Below are 23,183 nucleotides of genomic sequence, written 5' to 3'. Positions count from 1 at the left end.
ATGCAATTTTTTTAATGCAAAATATCCAGTTTCATTCCAGGCAGTGAATGAAACTAAGAAACAAGATTGGAGTAACAGAAAACTGATCTAGAAAGTAATTCCTGTAGGTTACTGCAGTTCTGTGAATGAATATATTAGGAAGTAAGTACATTGTTCAGCGTTTGATTGACAGGCATACTCATCAATGTGGGAGAAAGAATAATTAATAACAGAATGAAAGTAACACTTGTAAATGAGAACAATATTGTGGAGGAGAACCTCGAAGACCTGGAGGAGATGGAGGACCTAGAGGACCCGGAAGACCTGCAAGATGAAGGAAACAAGGGTGATTCTGTGCGGAGATTAGTTACATCGCTGATAACATAAACAATGAGAACCTTCTCTTTTTAAAAGTTGAGGAAGGAAATTTAGGGCGTTGCTTTTGGGAGGTTAGATTTACCAAACGTCGAAACATTTTTTCAAGAATGATATTTTTTGTAGATTTAGCAAAAAAAGTGAGAACTGTACAAAAAAACTAATGAACAATATGTTCTGTTACAATGTATTCCGTTTTGTTACTGGAAAAAGATCGTACTCGTTTGTAAGACCTTGGGCCTTGACATTTAATTGAACGAGAATTCATAGAAAGTTCATGGTACTTACATTAACTTGAGGGATTTTGCAACTTCTTTGGTGAACTACCAGTCTGTCCGGATAAAACGTTCTTCCGCAGTTCGAGCAAGACAACAAGGTCGACTGAAAATGGAAAATGATCGTATAAACATCAGTAATAATTTATTTTGTTAGACTAGGATGACAGCATCAGAACGTTGACAACTGCAAGGATGGGCTTATCCGTTGATGAGAAATTGACAATTATTGTGGGCGAGACTAATAAATAGAGATCTAATTGCGTAATAGTTTAATTGGTGTTTATGCAATTACGATGTACGATCAAAGAGTTATGAGGTAAAGATTCCCACATTTTGTTGTATAAAGATGGACAAGTAGAAAGTCAAAACCTTTCTTTCCCAAAAATTAGTCTACCTCCAAAATTTATTGAATTTCTTCATAAAATCCAGTATTTTCAATTTGGTGGTAGGAAGTGGTAGGAAATCATAATGAAGAAAAAAGTATTGAAACTTTCTATGTTTTTTACCACTTTCGTGGTAAGAGGACATTTTCAAACTTTGAATAATTTTTACCTAGTCTGAAGGACCTTTCATGTTCAGCATACCGTTTTTGGAAATTTCGACCACATTGTCCCACATAAACACTATTATATTCCGGACATTTGAGCTTATAAACTCCAGATTTCCCCAAAAGGAAACCAGAGTTACCCATTTCTTGATTTCTGATTGTTTGATCTGGGGGTATATTGATCTGTAAGTCACTTTACGGCTTTGTTTTCTAACTTCTGAATTGTATCTGCGTTGAAACTATTATTATGGCCTATCTGTATAGGGAAATTGATAAAATTACAAGTAAACAAAATTCAGTACCTCTATTGATGATATCGGAGCTGAGATTGAGGTCAATTTCCTGTTATACGCAGATGACTTGAAACATGTTCTAACATGTTCTAATGATTGCGAACGTCTCGCCCTGAATTTAAATCGCGTTGCTACATGGTGTCGAAAGAATGATCTATCTCTCAACATATCCAAATGTAATGTAATGTCTTACTCACTGAATACGAACTTGAATTTACAGAACTACGTCATCAAGTTCTGGAGCGTCCTGACACACTCACTGATCTAGGTGTTACTTTTGATTCATCCCTCTCAGAAAAACAAAAGACTTTGAAAAAGCTTCAACATTGAAATTACTTTATTTCACTTTTGTTCGATGTAGGCTGGAATATGCATCTGTCGTGTGGAGTCCCTACTATCAGGTTCATACAAATCAACTAGAAGCTCTACAGAGTCATGAATTCCTTGTAACTCACAATTTTTGTAGTCTCAAAGTAAGGCGTAAATATTACTCATTTGTTTTTTTATTCAAGGCCATAAACAATATCATCACCTGCTCTCAACTGTTACATATGTTGAATTTTTGGCTTCCTAGACGGTAATCTAGGAATAGTGTCACAATTTATCTCAACACTCCACGTACAAATATAATGAAAAAATCTCCAATTTATACAATGTGCAATACCTCTAATTCTGTTAGTCATGTCCTAGATATATACAATTGCCAGATTGTACAAATCAAAAGGTATTTCTTAGCTAACTGACAGTGTTGTTTTTATTTTTTTTTTAAATAGATTCACAAATTATATTATGTAAGTACATATTTGTAAAAGCCACTGTAACTCTCTATTCTATAATTGGGTTCATCCTGTAGAATAGTGTATGAAATAAATAAATAAATTATTACCTACAGTGGTGTTATATAAGGGCTAATTTTAGTTTAATGTATAAGTTTGAAAATGTCTTTATATGACGAAACTGCACAAACGTTAGTTGCAAATAAAAGTGGTAAAAACATAGAAAGTTCCAATTCTCTTTTCTTCATTAATTTCCCTTTTGTTGCCAGTGTGGTGTCTGTTCACCTTGACCTTTGAAAAATTATTGTTGATGACAGGACATGCGACATTGTAATGGTACACCGATACTGAAATTAACCTATACAATTCCAACCCTTAATTCGTTTTATCGATTTTACCTGTACGGTGCATAAGGAAATAATCACGCCTCATACGTCAATGCCAGTTCCGGAAATTTGAGTAGTTGTGGAAAGTCGGTTTTGAACCGTTGTTTTCCCTACATTTCAGTTTGTTGCAAAGTGGGCAGATAAACCCTCCCAACCAACAATCAGAGGAGAATTTTGATTTTTTTTTCGACAGTAATACCACAAGACCTTAGAATTGTATCGATAAATTTCTATTTTTCAACGAAGCCTGGGTATTTTGGAATGTTCGTGATGTAATATTCATCGATTATCTTGAGAAGGAAAATGCCATCAACAGTGAATGTTATATAGCGTTATTGAAGCGTTCGAGGGCCGAAATGGCAAAGAAACGACCGTACAAGACAACACACCGTGGCACAAGTCAATCAAAACAATGGCAAAATTGCATCAATTGAGCTTTGAATTGTTTCCGCAACCACCGTATTCTCCAGGTCTGGCCTACAGCGACTTTTTCTTTTCGCAGACCTCAAGTGCTCACCGGTGGAAATGTCGCTCGAAACTGGGTCTTATGTTGAAGCAAAAATTAAATCGTTTTACAAAAGAGGTATATTGATATGTATGTAAATGTTGAGCGGCGAAGCCACTCAACACTTTCAGAAGGGTTGTATTTCAGGGCGATTCCCTCAGTCCCCTTTTCTTCTGCATCTCACTATTGCCGTTATCCGTTGCGCTCAGAAATACTTGAGGATATAACTGTGGCAACCCCGGAAACCAGAGGCACAAGGTCACCCATTTGTTTTATATGGATGATCTTAAACTTTATGCCTCTGGAGAGAAGGATCTCCATCAGTCCTTCAGGGTGGTGGAAGAATACACGCATGCTATCGGTAAGGAATTCGGGATAGATAAATGTGCAATGGTCCATCTCAAAAGAGGACGATGCGGCGACTACGGAGAGGATGTGCAGCTCGTAGATGGAAGCATCCTACACCATTTGCATCTTATATAACCTAAATTCAAATATGCACATTTTGTCACGTAAATCCATTATTATAGAACTCTTGCAAATTATAAAAGGGTCTATCAGCCAAACAAGTTTTTTATCTTATTCTAAACACTTTGTTGGTCAAATTTGCCTGTTTTATATCTGAGGGCAAGTGATTAAACATCTTAACCCCATTGTAATGAATAGAATTCCTGACAAAAGTCGTTAAAGGAATTGGCAATTTCAACGCGGTGGAACGGGTGCTATAAGAATGACATGAAGCCTCAAATAGGGAGATTTTTTTGTGAATGAGGCAAACCGATTCAAAATGAACAGAGCAATCACTGTTAAAATCTTTTGCTCAACGAATTTGTGTCTGCACGAATCACGAGATTCAATCTTACACATATACCTGATAGCCCGTTTCTGCAGTACTAATACAGACAGAAGTGCCGATGAACTGCATACTCTCCAAAACAGTATTCCACATCGTAGGTGGGATTCAACGAGGGCGTAATACACCGTTCTGGCAGTTTTGATTTCCAGATTTATTGAAGTTACTCTCACTACATCATATCCAGAACAAATTTCAGTTTCAAGTTGTTTGATATATTCAATAAATTTGAGCTTATTGTCAATGTGAATACCTAGAAATTTAGATTGAGTCTCGTTCTTGATCACTAAGTTATCACCAAATGATAGGTCATCAAGAGCACATCTGAATGATAAAATGTTGATTTTAGTGATATTTAAGGCTAGCAAATTAGCATCACACCACTCCTTGATTTTTTCATATCAGTAGATATTGCAGCAGATATTGCACTTTAAACAGATTTGAGTTTTTGTTCTTCCACAATATCGTTGTGCACTGTCATTACCATATAATAAGAATGAGATGGGTTCTAAAACTGATCCTTGTAGAACACCTCACAAAATTTCCTTTTATTTTCTGGAAGTCCGGTTGTTTCTACCATTTGATTCCTTCCTGAATCCTGATGGGGATTGCTTTTGTGAATGAATTCAATTTTAAACAAAAAAAATGAGTTTTCTTTCTAAGGCCCGGAACTTTTAGCCCATGTTACGTTATGGTTTACCAGCGCATGGTATTCCCATGAATAATGGAATACAATCGTGGTACAAAAATAAAAATGCTGTTCATTGATTTCCGTTATGAAAACAATTCTCCACCCTCCAATGCTAGCTGAATATTTTATCATAATGCTGTTTACCCTCTGGCGTAATATACCTAACGACGTACTGAATAAATGGCATAGAGTAATAACGACTTACCTTGGAGGAAGAATTTCAATAACCCCTTCAATAACCTTGACCTACGACTTTTTTTTCACATGCACCAGTAGTATAATTTAAGCAGTATTTGATTGTATATCAATGTAATTTTACCTTAAGAATAACAATAGTGAAGAGCCGGCAATGAAATAGAGTTGAAAGAAGTTCAATTCTTGGGCACAATAACTGATGAGTCATTCAATTGGAACTCTCAAGTCGATGGTGTTTGTGAGTAGCTCAATCAATGTCTCAATGCCCTGGGGTTGCAGGACAGATTTGATTTGGGCATTCAAGGGACAGAACGGGTCATGGAAATGATTTTGCTATGGAATGTAGAGAAAGTTATTAACCAGTTTTTATAACATGGAAAATTATGTCACAAATAACCTGTCTGCTGTTTGACCGATGGTTCTTCTCGTGACTATTGCTAATTTCGTTTTAGGAATCTGAACCTCATGATGTCTTTGTAAACGGTCTGAATTTATCCTCATTTAGATAAAAGCTACTATAACTACGAACTAACAGAGATATTTAAATGACAATTTATGCTAGTCTATAGTTTTCATTCGTCTGAGTTTTATATTCATAACTTTAATGCTATTTATTTGTTTCCAATGTATATTTACGTGTTTTTTGACTCACAATGATCAGATGAATTATTATTATCATTATTATTATATAATTCAACAGTGTTGAAGATCGTCGACTCTCAGTGTGCCAAATATTAACTCTGAATTAATTTCTAAAACAAGAACAATTCCATTTCTTCCAAAGTATACCTACTGTTAAAAAGTATTTCTGTTTTTTCCTCATTTATTTCAATTCACCAACCAAATCATTTGCTGATGATACTACTATTATATATTTCTCAGATAGTTTTACGAAAATGAAATATGAAGATTGCTTTAGATGAGATTCTCATTTGGCTTAATGAATATACATTGAGACTCAATTTAAATGAATCCTTATAAATGGATAGTTTTACGAGACCAACATTTCTTGAACTATGTATTTCGATAATATTGACTAATAATGGTATACAATTCACAGGTAGAACACAATTTTTAGGTTCATACATTGATGAACGTTTTGAATAAATTGAAAAAAAAATTGTCATCATTGGAGTTATTTTTTACGACATTATTAACTTCGTACCCTCAAAACTTGAAAAACTATTTGAATTTTAGCCTCATTTTTTATGGTTTCTATTTGGAAACAGTAAGTTGATCTATAATGAAACCTTTGAAAACTTTGCAAAACAAACGATAAATCATGATGAGATCATTATATATAATTCAATTCCAGAAAAAACAAAGAAGCACAATTCCATTACGAAATCTGAATATACATTGAAAAAATTCTAATTAGTGGAATTTAATTGTTTGCATTTCAATTCTGATTTCATTGTTTTCTTGAGATGTGTTCTGTGTTATTTGTAAAATATCTTTTTTTCTGTCACCGTTATTTTATTGCTAAGTTAAAGTTCCTAATTACGAGCATTTATTGTTTCTTGAGACAATAAACTGAACATGGTTTATATTCATACCATCGTCTACTGTGAGGTATCTTGCATAAATATCTGTGGGATATAATTCAATGTCCAGTGTGGTATCAGCTGGGTAAGTAGTCATCAATTAAAGTAACATGTGCGTTAATAAATAAAGTTTTATTCCTAGGATAGTAGAATTTATCGTGAAAACATACCTGAGCGGAATCCCAAGCCAGTTTGTTCCATTCTTCTCTATTTATGGTAGCATCAGGCTTGGGAGGGGGTTTTCTTCGAAGATGAGTTGGTAAGCTGGCATTCTCCCTCTCCCATTTCTGAAAATGAGCGAATTTGATATCTACTTGGGAGAAAAATCTGGTTTAAAGAACCCGCAAACTTTTTTCGTAGTATTATCGCTATAGTTCTTCAAGCATATCATTCACTATTGATGGTTTCCACTATTGGCACTAGTGAAGTAGTGGTGATGATTTATTATATTTTCATCACTATAAACTGAATCATCCACATTTGAAAACAGATTCAACAGAGCAACATGAGGGCTCGATTTTGGGACCTCTCCGTTTCGTGTTATTTGTTAATGACGTTTCCCGGTATATAGGGCATTCTAAATTTCTCCTACATGCCAATGATTCTTCTAACCATAGAAGAATCGAAAGCGAAAAAGATTCTGATATGCTTCAAGATGATCTCAATATCTGTCTACTTGCGTTTCAGTATCTGACCTATGTCTTAACGAAGCTAAATGCAAAATAATGAGTTTCACACGAAAGAAGTCATCTACTATCAAGGACTATTTCATTAATCTTACCAATTCCTAAAGAATTTCTCACTGGTTTGAAAAATTACATATTAAGTATCAATCATTAGCTTATCCCTACTTCCCTACTAATATTATAAATGTGAATGTAAGTTTGTTTGTTACGGTTTAACGATTATCAACCGATTATCATGAAATTTTGTACACATGTACACATAAAAAAATATTTTTTATGTAAGATAAAACATGATTTTTCATAGTTGTTGAACGTGTTCATAGGCGTGGGTAAAAAAAATTTAAATAAATCTTCCGGGGACGTCTCTTTATAATTCAAATCAACTTTGACCGAATCAGCATAAAACTAGTCATCGATGAACTAGAAAAATATGCCGTGATGAACGGTCATTTCTGCTGCGAATGAATTTTTAATACCGGAAATATTTACAACGAGCAAGTGTTCCACTTCGTCTCAGAAGTTTAATTAAAACTACTGGTAATCTTTGAGATCATTAGAACGATACATGCTAAAGCATAAGATGTTTAGACAGGACGGTTATGGTAATAGTTGAACTGGGACACTGGATCTAGGACGGTGTACGAGGTCTATTGAAAAAATAAGGCGACTTTTCAGTTTTCCAAAAATTTTATTTTTGTTCATCAATGTATATTTTGTCCCTTTCAAAATAGTTCCCCTGATATATAATACACTTGTGGCAGTGTTTTTCCAATTCTTAGAACAGTTCAGATATGCACTTTTTGGAAAGCTCTTGTGATCACTCAGCGATTAGGTTCTTATCCCCTCAATAGTCGCAAAATACCGTTTTCTCATGTGTCTCTCCAATCGTGGGAACAGGAAAAAGTCGCAGGGGAGCAAATCTGGTGAATACGGTGGCTGAGGCATGATCACGGAAAATTGTTTTCCACAGGGCTTCGTGCCTGTGGTATCCGTCATACTTTGAGTCAAGGAATATTACTAACCACTGGACAATGGTATAATGCTGGTGGCTACCAAGTAATCATCATCAATCGAATCATGTTCGTTTATTTAAACAGCATCCATCCATGATAATTCAGGATAATCCGCCTAGCACTGATCGGGTGAAATCCTTTTGAAAATATATTTATGAGCACACTCAACTAAGACACTGCAGACCAAAACTTTCTGTAGAGAGCTCGACAACCTTAGCGAAATGAACAGCTCAAATCGATTCAGTACTGTTGAACAGTAAAGTTAAACTTTCATTGGGGGGAAATTTCCAAGCACCACAGCAGCCTGGATATAATTTTCAACTTTTTCCTTGATGGAAGCACCAAAGTGGTTGACCTACAGTAATCCAGAATGGAGTTTGGAGGACCCTGGTGGAGACTGACCAATCACAAACAGTGCGTGGAATGGCGGAAAAACTGGGCATCAGCTCCCATGCGGTTTTTACTATATTGAAACATACTGGAAAGGCCAGAAAGCTCAAAAAGAGGGTGCTGCAAGATTTGAACGATCGACAGAAATTATCACGTTTTGAGGTCTGATCTTCTTTGCTTTTGCGCAACCAAAACGATCCTTTTTTGGGATCGGATCGCCATGTGTGATGAAAATAGGATCCATTACGACAACAGGAGATGTTCAGGACAGTGGTTGAACACCGCTAGGCACTTCCCAAAGGCAAAACCCCACTAGAATGACCATTGTTACTGCATGGTGGTCAGCGGCTGATGTGACTCACTATAACTTTCTGCAACTGGGTCAAATCAAGACAGCAGAGTCCTATTGTGAGAAAATCGACGAAATGTGCCAAGAATTGCAACAGCAGCAGCCGGTATTGATCAGCAGAAAGGTTTGATCCTGCTCCACAACGTCCGTCCGCACGTTTCACAAAACACCGTCCCCAGGCCTTTTGCCAGCCGACTACCACATTTTCAAGCACTTCGACAACTTTCTCACCTTCGCCAGTCAGAACCAGGCAAAACCGGCCTTCGTCGATTTCATCGAATTCCTAGCACCCAATTTTTATGCTGATGGAATTTATCAACTTGTGTTACGTTGACGAAAGTGAACTGGTTCCAATAGAGGTTATTTCGATTGAACTGAATAATCATTCACTGATTTATTATAGTTTGCAGAAGACTCATAAAACAGAGAAAAGTCAAGAATTGATATTAGCCCAAACCCGCAGAAAACTATACCTACTCGTAAATGTACTAATTGTTAGAAAGTGGAACTTTTATAAGTTCACAGTTGGTACTAAAAAAATAACGATAAATATTTAAATGCCCTCTCAGTAATAAAACTATTATATTGTAGGTAAACACCTCATTAAGAAATAAAAGTCATTAGAGAACCCGTATGAATGTCGAGTAGAATGCAGGAAAAGTTGATGTGATGCCCAATTAGTGCTAGTTGAAGATGATTCCAAAACTTGAAGATTCTGAAATCTTGAATATTCCCACGGTGTGAATTAATCCGAAAGAAAAACGTGTTGGAATGAACCTTTTTCCTGAAGTACGAAAAATCAGTCACTAGCAGCGCTAGTAGTTTGGTAGGGACAATCACTGCCTAAACATATGATAAAGTACAATTTAAAAAGAATGTTTTTAGCAGAAGCTGTTCCTGGAGTTCATTTTTGATCTAGTATCTCAGTTCAAAACATCCAGACAGCTTTTTTGTTACCGACTTGTGTTACCATTGAAATAATTTGTTTTACTCACCTCAAGACACTTCGGCTCATGAAGTGGCAACGAAGCACTTCCAAACTCTCGCCCACACAAATAGCAGGTGAGGGTCCTCTTAGCAGACCCTACTCTTGTCGAAGGCTCTTGGATTCTTTGAAAAACAGTTTTGCCTTCAGGAATCCTAGTTTCAACATGCTTCACAGCAGCAAGTCTGGATTCCGATGGTTTCAGTTCGGCTGTTTTTGGTTCCTGCTGAACTTTTGGAACGGCTATCTTAGAGTCAATACTTTTCAGGGCTGAAATCTTGGATTCCGAGTTTTTCGATTCGGAAGTTTTCAAATTCCCAGAAGGTAGTGTTGAGTTAACTACTTTTTGAGTTGGTGTTTCTCGTTTTGGGAGAGCTGAGGGTTTGATGCCGCTTTTGGGTTTAGATTTGTATTTAATGGCTATTGGTTTCTGGACTGTACTCTTTACTGAAACAAAGAAAAACATAGTTGAGGTTTTCAAAAACTGTGGGTTTAAGCGGATTCAGTATATACAGTGTGATCCACTTGAAAGAAGGACACCTCCCTGAAATTTCGCAGCGGTGGCGCGTTAGAGGAGACAAGGGAGGCTTAGCCTCCCCATAAAATTTGAGGCTATTCATCGAAATAAATTTAAAGATATTGACAAATAATTATGATTATTTTTTGCTAAAAATGCTTGGGTATCATTACTTTTCCAATAATTTTTAATATAAATACATAATATGCCCGAAAAAACACTATCACTCACTACGTGATTTTTTTTTATTCAATTATTCGGACGGGATACCGTGACGGACCGAGACTAAAAACTATTCCGGTAAATCGTTTTAGTGTGTACTGGTATAGCAAATAATGTGGAACAATAACAAATTGAGAAATAAACAATATTCTAATTAGAACACCTAATACGTGCCAGGACAGCTCTTTTCGATGTATGCCGATCTTATGTTATTAAAACATTATGTAACATTGAGATAGGGAAGGATTACGACGAGGATCATGTAATTGAAACAAGGTAGATCAATTTGAGTTATTCTGAATAGAGGAAGTTTTTCTACGAAGTCGTTTCATTCCGTTCCTTATAAATGAACCTGAAGTGAGTTTATTACATGGCGATCCTGCCAGGATGATTCCAGGATTACCACGTATGTTATTAACGGGTAGATACTGAGAAATAGAGACGAGTTGCATTTGACATCTTCCAACATGGGATCCACAGAGAGTAAAGAAGAAGTAATCATAAGCCAAGCCGGGAACAGTGGTGGAGTTTCAGCTAGCAATGGGTTCTCCGTTTCCGAAGTACTAGGCATAGTAGCTTTCGCCTGTTTCATTTTGGCACTCGGCGCATTTCTAATAAAGAGGTGCCAGAAATCATTAGAAAAGAAGATAAGAAGAGAGATAACGAGGAGTCAGGAGTTGGTATAGGCGTAAGGAGTGAGAAGAAAACGAATTTCATGGGTGGTTCACGCATTCCAAAGTGAAAACCAACAACAAGTAGAGTGGAAATTGGATGACACATGGAAAGACATTTTAAGGTCGTATTTATTTAGTATAAGTTTGTGTATCAATATATCGATTTATTTTCGTCTTTAGCGTAGCAAATGAGCATCATAGACTTATTTAGATACTCGTTTGAAGAACTCAAAGTTTTTAATAGGAATTTAAATAAAGATAGCAAAGAGAGGCGAGTCGATCTAAAAGCTATAAATCGCAAGTTTGAAGAATTAAATAGGATTGAATCAGAGTTAAATGAAGTGAAAAATAAATTCAATGCGGGCCCTAAAGATGCAGATATAATTCAAAAAGTTAAGTTATATGTTGAATCTTCAAACAAATTATTAGTCGATATTCGAAATACCTTAGAGACTAGATTAGCTAATATTACAGAAATTACTAGAAGTTTTACAATAATGGGTGAAAAATTTGATCTCAGAATAGCGTCAAGCTTATTGCCTATAACCGACAATTCGGAGGAATCTGTAAAACAGTTAATAGATGCCATTGAATTATACGATAGTCTTTTAGACGATAATGGAAAAATAACACTAACAAACTATGTCCTTAAAACTAGATTGTCACAAAGTGCAAAGATGAGATTAGAGTCGTCATATCCGTCTAATACTGATTTAATTAAAGACATCAAAACACACTTGTTGACAAAGCATTCTGCCGCAAGTTTATCAGTTGAATTACATAACGCAAAACAAAAACATAAATCAGTGAATGAATTTGGTAAATCAATCGAGGAATTACTGGTCGATTTGACAATAGCGCAAGCCGATGGAAATGTCGAGGCAATGAAAATTCTTAAAGTTGCGAACGAAAAACTGGCAATTCATGCTTTCGCGAACGGACTGCGAAGTCACGATCTGGGAACTGTCATAAAAGCTAGGAACTATAGCGCTTTGAAAGATGCTATAACGGGAGCTGTAGATGAGGAATGTACGGGAGGTGCAACCTCTTCTTCGCAGGTGTTTCACATGCGAGGGAACTCAAAACTTAATAATTTCAACCGTACGAGTCGAGGATTTCAGCAGAATAATAGGGGAAGACCAAATTTCAGTACCGGACAATTCAATAACTCACAATCGAATAAGATCAGAGGAAGTAGTTTGCATAGTAAAAATAATTTTAGGGGTCGAAACCAGGGACATTTTCGCGGAAATTTTAGAGGGCGTTGGAATAATCACAACAACCAAACTTTCAGTCCATCTCGAAGAGGGTTTTTTATGGAAAACGCTCAGGATGCTGAATTAAACAACCCTTCCCCGCAAGCTAATCAGTTTTTTCGGTCGAGTCAGTGAGAATGTAGGTGATTATAAGGTTTTAAGTATGAATGGTCTTAATTATGTATGTATGAAAAACGGAAAAAGTGAGTTGAAATTTTTATTGGATACGGGTGCTTCGGTAAGCGTAATTTTTACATCATGTATAAATAAAAATCAGTTTGTTGATACGACAAATAGAATCAAAATAAACGGCATAGCGGGTTTTGTCTTCACGCAAGGCTCGGCTAATATTACATTAGAACTATCTGACGTTAAGATAGGTCACGAATTTCATGTGGTGAATGACTTTGGTAGTGATATGAATGGTGTTATTGGGTCAGATTTCTTTGTCAAGCACTCTGCAATATTAAACTACGAATTATGCACATTCTCTATATATATAAACAATCGGAAACTGTCGATTCCACTGCAATCCAAGTATGAAAATTATATAACGATTCCACCAAGGTGCGAAATTATTAAATATTTGCAAGTACATAACTCAGATGATTGTATTATCATACCAGAAGAAATTTCAGAAGGTGTTTATACTGCGGGAATTATCGCAAAGCCTCACAACCACATTATACCTGTTAAAATTCTGAATATTACGGATAAAGAGGTACACTTGAAAAATTTTAGGCCCAAAACTGAAAATATTTCAGAATTTGATGTTCATACTTTTGGAAACACACACTTTTCAGTTGAGCGTATAGATAAGTTACTCAACTCCATAAATACCAAAGGTCTTAATAAGCAGGAAAAAATAGCTATTGATAAAATCTGTGCAAAATATGCGGACGTATTTCGCTTTGAAAATGACCCACTGACGGTGACAAATGTCTGTAAACAGACCATACATTTAAAAAAGGATGCCATTCCGGTATACGTAAAACCATACCGGTTACCGCATTCGCAGAAAGCGGAAATAAATAAACAAATTGACAACATGCTGTCAGAAGGAATTATAGAGGAAACAAGGTCCGAATGGTCGGCACCATTGTTAATAGTACCGAAAAAAGAGGATAGTAAGGGTAATAAACAATGGAGGATAGTTATCGATTACCGTCTGTTGAATAAACGCATTGAGGATGACAAATTTCCATTACCTTGCATAGATGAAATTTTAGACTCACTCTCCGGAGCGATGTACTTCTCACATCTTGACTTATCTCAGGGCTATTATCAGGTTGAATTGGATGCAACATCTAGAGCTTACACAAGTTTCACAACCGATAAAGGTCAGTATCAAATGACGAGATTACCGATGGGGTTGAAACTGAGTCCAAGTGCTTTCTCTCGAGCGATGACCATAGCAATGTCAGGGTTAAATTATGAGAGATGTTTCATTTATTTGGACGATTTGATAGTTTTCGGGAATAATTTGGAAGTTCATAATCGGAATTTGGTAAAAACTTTGCAGCGATTGAGACAGGTCAATTTAAAACTAAATCCTTACAAATGCGAATTCTTGAAAAAACAGATATTGTATCTGGGTCACGTGATTTCATCTGAAGGAATATCTCCAGATTTTGAAAAAATACGTGTTATACAGCAATTTCCGGTTCCAAAAGACTCGAATGAAACTAAACGGTTTGTAGCATTTGCGAACTATTATAGGAAGTTCATTCAGAATTTCGCGGATATCGCAGCACCGCTTAACAGATTGTCAAAAAAGGGTGTAGTATTCGCTTGGAGCGAAGAATGTCAAAAAGCATTCGAAACGCTAAAGCAGGCGCTGGTACAACCACCAATTCTCGCATATCCTGATTTTTCGGAATCAAACGTTTTTAAATTACGTACCGATGCCTCAAATTTGGCTATCGGAGCAGTTCTGTCAAATTCAGATGATAAGCCGGTGGCGTTCGCCAGCAGATCGCTGAATAAAGCTGAAGTCAACTATTGTGTGATAGAGAAAGAATTACTTGCTATTTGTTGGAGTGTGAAAAAATTTCGTCCTTATCTTTACGGGAAAAAGTTCATTATCCTTACAGACCATAAACCATTATTATATCTTTTCGGTATGACGAATCCTTCAAGTAGACTAACGAAATTTAGGTTAACACTAGAAGAATATGATTTTACAATAAGTTATGTTAAAGGAAAAGATAATGTAACGGCTGATGCATTAAGTCGTATAAAAATTGACTCCGACGAACTGAAAGAAATGTCAGTTAATTCCTGTCAAGTCATGAATGTCGTGACAAGGGCACAAACGAAGAAATTGGGCAACAATTCACGGGAAAAGTCCAATATCTCTTTCGATAACAGGCCTGATCATCCTGGTGTCGTAGAATTATTGAAACCACCTAAAGAATTTGTTCAGTTGTATCCTTTGTCGAAAGTTGAGTTTCAAAGAAAAAAACGTTCTGAGTGTAAAATAAAAGGGAATATATTATATGATGAAAAGGCAAATACTATTTATATGAATCAGGATGAATCTCGATCAGCGACTGCATTCGGTGCATCGTTGAGAGACCTGAAGGAAATTTGCCAAGAATATGGAATTCCAGAATTAGTTATAGTAAAAGAAGATAGATGCGCATCGTTATTAAAAAACATTTTGGAAATTCCCAATGAAATTCGAAAGGCAGGTATAAAAATAAATATAATAAAAGCTCAGCAACACATAACTAGGAAGGAAACCCAGCAATTAATTTTGAACGATTACCACATGTTACCAACGGGAGGGCATGCTGGAATTAATCGCATGTATAACAATATTAGAAAACTTTACTTTTGGTCTGGTCTCCGAAAGGATATCGAAAATTTTGTAAAACGTTGTGATGACTGTCAGAGATATAAGTACTCAAGACCGCATCGGCAACCAATGAAAATAACCACAACGGCTACCTCAGCGTTTCAGAAAGTTTTTCTTGACTTGGTGGGCCCTTTAGACCAAGACAGGGAAAATAACCGATACATTTTGACGTTGCAATGTGAGTTAACAAAATTCGTAGAAGGGTATCCATTAGAAAATAAAGAGGCAGTAACAGTCGCGAAATCATTCGTAGAAAATTTTATTTTACGATTTGGTATTCCAGAACAAGTTGTGACAGACAGAGGCACTGAATTTCTAGCGTCGACCTTCAAAGAGTCGTGCAAACTGCTAAAAATCGAACAGCTGAATTCAACGGCGTATCATCACGAAACCATTGGAGCATTGGAAAACACACATAAAAATCTAGGTGATTATTTACGCATACATGCATCAGAGCATCCAGACACCTGGAGCTCATGGATACCATATTGGTGTTTTGCATATAATAATACAGTGCATACGGAAACTCGGTATAGTCCATACGAATTGGTTTTCGGCAAAATGAGTCGAGTACCATCGAGCATTGCTACACAAGTCGACCCTGTATATAATTTCGATGATTACCCAATTCAGTTAAAATTTAGATTGCAAACAGCTTGGAATGACGCGAGAAATAATTTAATGGTATCAAAATCGTTACGAAAACAAAAACTAGATATTAAAATTAATCCTGTTAATGTTAGGATAGGTGATAAGATATTAGTAAGGAACACATCTTCAAATAAGTATGATCCTATCTTCAAAGGTCCTTATATTATAGTAGAAGATAAAGATCCAAATGTTGTAGTTAGAATAGATAATAAGCTGGTAGAAATACACAAAAATAGGACAAAATTGTTTATTGAATGAAAAAAAAATATTGTTTAAAATTTTTTTTTTCGTCATCGGGGGGAGATGTACTGGTATAGCAAATAATGTGGAACAATAACAAATTGAGAAATAAACAATATTCTAATTAGAACACCTAATACGTGCCAGGACAGCTCTTTTCGATGTATGCCGATCTTATGTTATTAAAACATTATGTAACATTGAGATAGGGAAGGATTACGACGAGGATCATGTAATTGAAACAAGGTAGATCAATTTGAGTTATTCTGAATAGAGGAAGTTTTTCTACGAAGTCGTTTCATTCCGTTCCTTATAAATGAACCTGAAGTGAGTTTATTACAAGTGTTTCTTGATAATATTTGTTATTTGTGTATAAAACAGGCAGTATTATATTATAGCGGTGCTTTTTGGTAATATTTTTAATGTGTTTTCAGGTTTTCACTTTTCGGTAAGTTTTTTTTTTCATTTATTATTTAGTTAAACTAAATTGAAAAATCTGACGATATAGTCGATTGGTTGCTGACAAATAATTTCAAGTCTTTATCTTATGATAATAAATATTACATTATTAAAACTCTGGGAAGGCCTCAACCAAATTTGATTTCAATTAAATCGTCAGATAATCGACAAAATCGTGGATTTAATATTAGTTGGTACGATAAATGCGGTTAACCGGCTCCATTAAACGAGAAAAACTTTTTTGTTGACCCCGTGTTTTATTTTCCGTACAAACCGAATACCAAACGTGGTCTAAAATAGGATACTCCGATTTAAAAAATTTACCTCGTGCAATGGGGCAAATATGATTCACAATTTGGCAATTTTTTAAACGGTAGCGTTTTTTCGGGTACCGCAAAAACCATCCAAAATTATCTTATTATAGCATACATTATTGAGGAAAATATAAGCAAGAAGATTGAAAGTGTTTCTTTTTTTGCATGGGAAATTGATGAAACTACCGATATTACCTGTACATCACAACTTTCAATCGTTTTTAGATATGTTAAAGATGGTAATGTGGTAGAACGTTTTATGGGTTTTCGTGATGTTTCATCTGGGCGCACAGCTGACGATTTGTTTAATTTTTTAATTCGTACGTGTGACACCTATAATTTTAAGCAAAAGTTAATTGCGCAAACCTATGATGGGGCTGCGGTCTTGGCCGGCCATTTAAATGGTTTACAAACTAAAATAAAGTCCATAGCTCCTCATGCTATTTTTACGCATTGTCATGCCCATGCCCTAACTTTAGTATTAAGCAAAGCGTGCAACAACATAACAATTTTCGCGCCTGCGGCGGGATTTTCTGTGTGTATATAGTCTATATGACTTAAGCCTCCCCTGTTCTCCAATGCACAAGCCGTCACTGAAAATTTGCATCTTCTCTACGATTTTGAAGAACTTAATGTTCAATTGTAAACCTTCGAAAAACTGTACTTTGGGAACATATATCATTTTCTCTCTACAAAAACCAAGACCTGCTGCGAATATTTTTATAGGTTGAAATACAAGAAATTGTATTAGCGATTTATTTAGAAAAAAAATGAAATCAACTTTGGGCTGGACACTCTCTCAATTGGTGGTGCACCAAATTTTTTATAAAAAAATATTCAGTATTAATCATTCTATGGCCGAATCAACATTCACATTGTATCATGATAGAATGTTAACTGCACACCTCTTGAATGTTTTTTGAATCTCGGTGAGGTGGCCGTGAAACACCGTGCGGATATGCAAAATCGCGCTCTTTCCATTTGGTACTGGAAACAAAAGACTATTGTTCACCATTGTCGCTGCTATCAAAAACTGTATTGAAACAGTAACGTTCAGATTATGTCTGATCAGTGAGAAAAATATGTTATGAAGGCGTAGGAATTGGTGATTCATCATGGAAGAACTAAGTGTGAGAGATAAAATTGAGCTTGTGCGCCTTGTCGGAGTCAATGCTCTTTCGGCAAGAGAAACTGCCATCGAGTTGGCTGTTCTTGTTCATCTTTCACTGCCTGAACCACTATGCAGACTGTTTTTGGTGAGTACATTGACTTGGGATGTGGGGGTTGAGCAAACCGGCCATCGGATCCCTGCTTCCACGTAGCACCGCTGGATACGGGATGAACAGAATCACTTGTGGTTCTGTTATTCCCCTTACTGAATGGCATTCCAACGATGGCTTAATCCTAAGGTGTGTATCCGTGCCGGGAGGATGAATGACACTGAGCTTATCAGCTGTTTTTACGGAACCTTCGAGATATCGGGCGCCATCTCGTCGTAGCATCGCCTTTTCACGGTGATACGGGGCTCTGCCGTGATTGATCTTTCTTCCCTAGCTACTCGTGGGACTTTTATAGACAGAGTGAACTTGAAAATTATTTCTGATGCTGAGCCTACAGAGGAGATGGATGTGTAGCTTACGACTCCAAATGACCTCCCTGTAAATTTAGATCAGGAGCGAGTCTACAGAGGAGATGAATGTCGAGTTTACGACTCCAACTAACCTCCCTGTAAATTTAGATCAGGAGCGAGAGCTTCTCAACTCTCCAACTCTCAACTCCTCCAAGTCCCTCATATGGGAAGGTTTTCGCCGGTATCAACAGCAGAGCATATACTTTGTGCCTGACCCGCTGGAGACCGAATCAGGTTTTTTAGAGTTTGGCAGATCCGTACTCATACCATTTTACCTGAAATACCTCTCATCATACAATCTAATCGGCTTCGTTAAGAAGCTGGGTTTATTTGGTCGAGTGTGAATAGGTGTGAGCCACAATAAACCCTTGCGGGTTGCGGTGGACCTAACTTAACCTAAGAGAAGTTGCCAAAAAATGTCATAACCTGATAAACTTTTAGCATCAGTACGGTGAACCGTATAAATTCTGTTTTGGGCATACCTCGTACATCAAATATAAAAATGGTTTCAAGTCATAAAAACATTCAAGTGAAGACACGAAAAATGAAATACTCAATATAACGGACGATTCTCAACATTTTTGTCATATTTCAATTATCATAATTACTACAACCACAATTGAGGGCAGTAGGGTTTCACGAAGCGAAAGAAAATTGTTTTCTTGAACCTGTCTGGAAAATATGTCAATATAATTGCACTAAAAAGTTACCAGAAGTTTCAATCATCAATCACCTTTTATACAATGTGTAAAAACGATATTGAAAACGTCTGGCACCTAATCGATTTTCAGCTAGTTAAATTCTACAATAATGGATTATTTGCACTCATTTCATTTGCACGTCTGACCTGGTGACATAATTTAATGTTCACCAAGTGACTATAAAACGTATATAAAGCTCAGTTTTTTCCACATAACAATTTTTTATTATACGTTTTGGGTCATCTCTTGATGATACTAATTTGTGGATCTGAATGTCATATATTAGATTACAATTAACTGACAATAGCTACAATTAGATTCTCCCTAATATTGAATCTGAATTGTCAACAGATCAACCTATATACTGTATAGCAACTGAATAATACCTGATGTAGTCAACGATGATACATGCATATAGACTTTCAGTTCCTCTTGAAAGAGTGTCTTTCTGATTAGCCAAAACGGCTGGAGAAGCCACCCGAATAACAAACATATCTATTCGAATTCAGGTGAAAGTATCATCAATGTATCTCAACCGATGCGAGCTTCTTCAACAGCCAATTTTTGAAACCATTCCACGTATATATTGGTTATGTCAGGTAAAAGTATTAGCGATCCCATTGGCAGCCCATCGCTTGCATCATCCTTCCAGCAGTACCTGAATCTCGAATCCAACCACAACCAATTTGCCAAGAGAGGCATCTCTAACGGACTGGTTGCTTCAAAAAAGCAGTAGAACAGACTTTAGCCAGAAGAAGACAACCAGTGTTATCCATTCCTTAGGTCAGAGGCATGCAGGAGAGGATGAAAATAAAGTACATTCTGTACTACATTAAAACCCACTTCAGATCTGGGAACACTGTACAAGGCAGTGTCAAAAACTATATCAGTGGAACCATGAGGCTCTTTGAAGTCCATATTGGCAAGCATAAAAAAAAGACCCTGCGAGAAGATCTATTAACGCAACACCAAGTTGTCCGAAAGGGAGGAACACTAGGTGAAAAGGAGGGTTGAAGAAGCTGTGCATATATCAAACAACAATGCTGAAAATGTGGAAGTGATTCAGTGGAGGAAACAGGCTTCGGTCCACTGGCAAATCGAGACGAAATGGGGGATAGGAGTGGAAGAAAATAGCTCCCAAGTGGCCTGTTAATGGTCTCGAAGTATTACGATTGGATCAGTTAACACCCGAAGATTATTGTGGATACTGACAACCTGAACGTCTTGAAGTAGTTTGCTTGGTTTATTATGTTTTTGTTTTATTAAATTTTTTTTATTTTTCACTATTACTCCTTTCTATCTTCATTTTTTCTTATTGTATCCTATTAATTCATTCGGATGAAAATTAAATTAGTGCTTTTGTCCTTTTAGATTCAACCTCGCCGTTTACCTCTTTTATTTTTTTCATATTATCATCTGTACCGAAATATTCATATTTTTTTATGTTTCATCCATGTTTTTCTTTCAGATCTGTGGAGCTAGTATTCAATTCCAGATTATCGAAAATATCTTAAAATATTAGTTTGGTTACACCTGTACTGCAGAATAGCCGAATGTGGAATGTTCCTCAATTTGAGTTATTACAGCAAATGTAAGTTTGAACAAAATAAAGTTGAGTTCAATTCATGAGTTTTTCAAATTCACTTCGAAAAGTATTCAAATTGATGTTTCAAATGTTGGGTTTTAATTTTTAAAGGGATTTGTTTCTAATTCAAAGCAAAACTCCTAATCACTTGTTCAGATTAATTAGTATGCGATCTGATAATCATTCAATCAATATAAGAAAAGATACATTTACCATTCCATATCAGGGAAGTAACTGAGTTCTTTTCCAGCTTTCGCCTCAAACCTACCCATGAATAGGTTCGCTATAAATGGAGACAATGGGTTACCCATAGCCGTTCCTTCACGCTGTTCATAATATGAGCCATAATATTGAAAATAATTTCGATCCATGCAAAGCTTGGTGAGTTGAATGTATTCTTCAACAGCTTCATTTGCTAAGTTGTTCGATTTCAGAAGATCCTTCAAACTCTCCAGAGCTTGTGATGATGGGACGCTTGGATATTCGATAAAGTAAATATGAAAGTTGCATATAAAACTTCTCATGAATTGCAACAGCTTCTTTGTAATCCAAAAGATAGACTAGAAAACACAGAAAGGTCGGGGATTTACGAAATCAGTTGTCAAGATTGCAACAGCAAATACATCGGCCAGAGCCGACGAGCGATTTAAACCCGCTTCATGGAGCATTGTGCACACATGAAATACGGAAGGATAGAAAAATCCAGAGTCGCCCAACATGTTCTAGACAAGGACCTAAGAATTGGTGAAAACAATCTTAAACTGATTAAGCATGTGCATGACACCAGGCTACTCGATGCATGTGAGAGTCTAGAAATAGCAAAATGTAAAAACAGCATGAATGGCGATAAGGGACCCATCCCGTTTAGCCCGCTTTTTAATCTTCTGTTAGGAAGAGAATATTTACTAAGAACTTGCAGGTAGTTAATTACCGAGAAATTCCATATTGGACTTCAGGTATACAACCTCAGGTAACAAATTTTAGTATATAAGGGCTAACCAGACTAGACTAGGTATCAGTCCTCGCCCCTTCCCTATTCCTCATCTAAGCACATGATGTTCCCATAACCCACAAAATCCTCCAATACGCCGACGACACCATTCTATACTCCTCCGCCCCCAACACCCGCCGCTTGCAAATTCAAGCCCAAAATATGATCGACCATTTCGAGCAGTGGTGCAACAAATGGCGTATCAAAATCAACCCCACAAAAACCCAAACAATCCTCTTCCGACACCCTAACACCTCTACCCGTCCCAAACTAAACCCGGACAACTTGAATCTCAGACTTTTGGGGGAAAACCTCATACTCCAGGACTCGGTTTCCTACTTGGGGGTCACCTTCACGAGGACCCTCAACTGGGAAATCGACCTGAGAGAGACACTGGACAAAGTCCGGAAGAGAGCTAACCTTCTAAAAGCTCTGAGAGGAAAACTTGGGGGATGCGACAGTAGAACTCTGCTTCATACCTATAATACCTATATAAGACCAGTCCTCGACTACAAAGCAGTGATATACTGTACGCTTCCTCCGAGACTGTCCCACCGCATCCTTACGACTGAACGACGAATACTACGCAACATACACAACCTGCACTACCGATACCCTTCCCTACACTTATATAACCTCATAAATACTACACCAATCGACCAAAGATTTCAGGAACTCCGAGGACGATATGCGACCAGGACGATGAGCAGCCACAACACCGATGCCATCGATACGCTCACATCGCTATGGATCCCCCGTGGAGGATCCCGAAGGAAACCTAGGAAAAAGCTCCCCTCTCCCCCAGCCAGACTCCTGGGAGCGATGGAAGACCCACCGGAGCCGATCCAGGACATCCTAGAGGATTTCCCACTGGGATAGCGGACACCTGACAGCAGCGCCCCGGAAAGTACTGAAATCCTAAACACACAAAACCCCGGCCCAAAACCCCGTACCAAGTCACATCTGGACCACCGACCACCGCAACGAACCCGGACTACCACACGGATCAGCATAAAAACCAACTAAGAGAACTGGACCACCAAAACAACACAACACAAACTCCAACATAAAACACAAAACACACACATAACTCACTCACCCTGAAGAGGCATAAGCCTATAGCAGGGCCCTACACAAACACACACAAAATTGTAATAACTGTAAATAATTTGTAAATATACGATTCATACATAGACTAGGTATCAATTTTCTCCTCCTGAGGATGCTAACTTTGTTGG

General features: G+C 36.9%; 1 protein-coding gene across 4 annotated transcripts in view; it reads right to left on the bottom strand.

The window, feature by feature from the left end:
• The window catches only part of LOC111515538 (uncharacterized), a 41,721-nt gene that overhangs the window by 9,724 nt on the left and 8,814 nt on the right, over window positions 1-23,183 (bottom strand). For all 4 annotated transcript variants that reach the window (XM_023171767.2, XM_074176504.1, XM_074176506.1 and 1 more), the window contains exons 3-5: window positions 9,856-10,292; window positions 6,593-6,709; window positions 643-735 (exon numbers count right to left, since the gene is read on the bottom strand). In XM_023171767.2, coding sequence (XP_023027535.1) covers window positions 643-735; window positions 6,593-6,709; window positions 9,856-10,292 — 647 coding nt within the window. The remainder of the gene's footprint in view (window positions 1-642; window positions 736-6,592; window positions 6,710-9,855; window positions 10,293-23,183) is intronic.

Source organism: Leptinotarsa decemlineata, unplaced genomic scaffold (genome assembly GCF_025532065.1).
Source record: "Leptinotarsa decemlineata unplaced genomic scaffold, Ldec_3_MD MMD2_tig00001719_RagTag_RagTag, whole genome shotgun sequence".
Lineage (NCBI taxonomy): Eukaryota > Metazoa > Arthropoda > Insecta > Coleoptera > Chrysomelidae > Leptinotarsa > Leptinotarsa decemlineata.
Note: the sequence above shows the minus strand (reverse complement) of the source record. Positions and strands in the feature narration are given on the sequence as shown.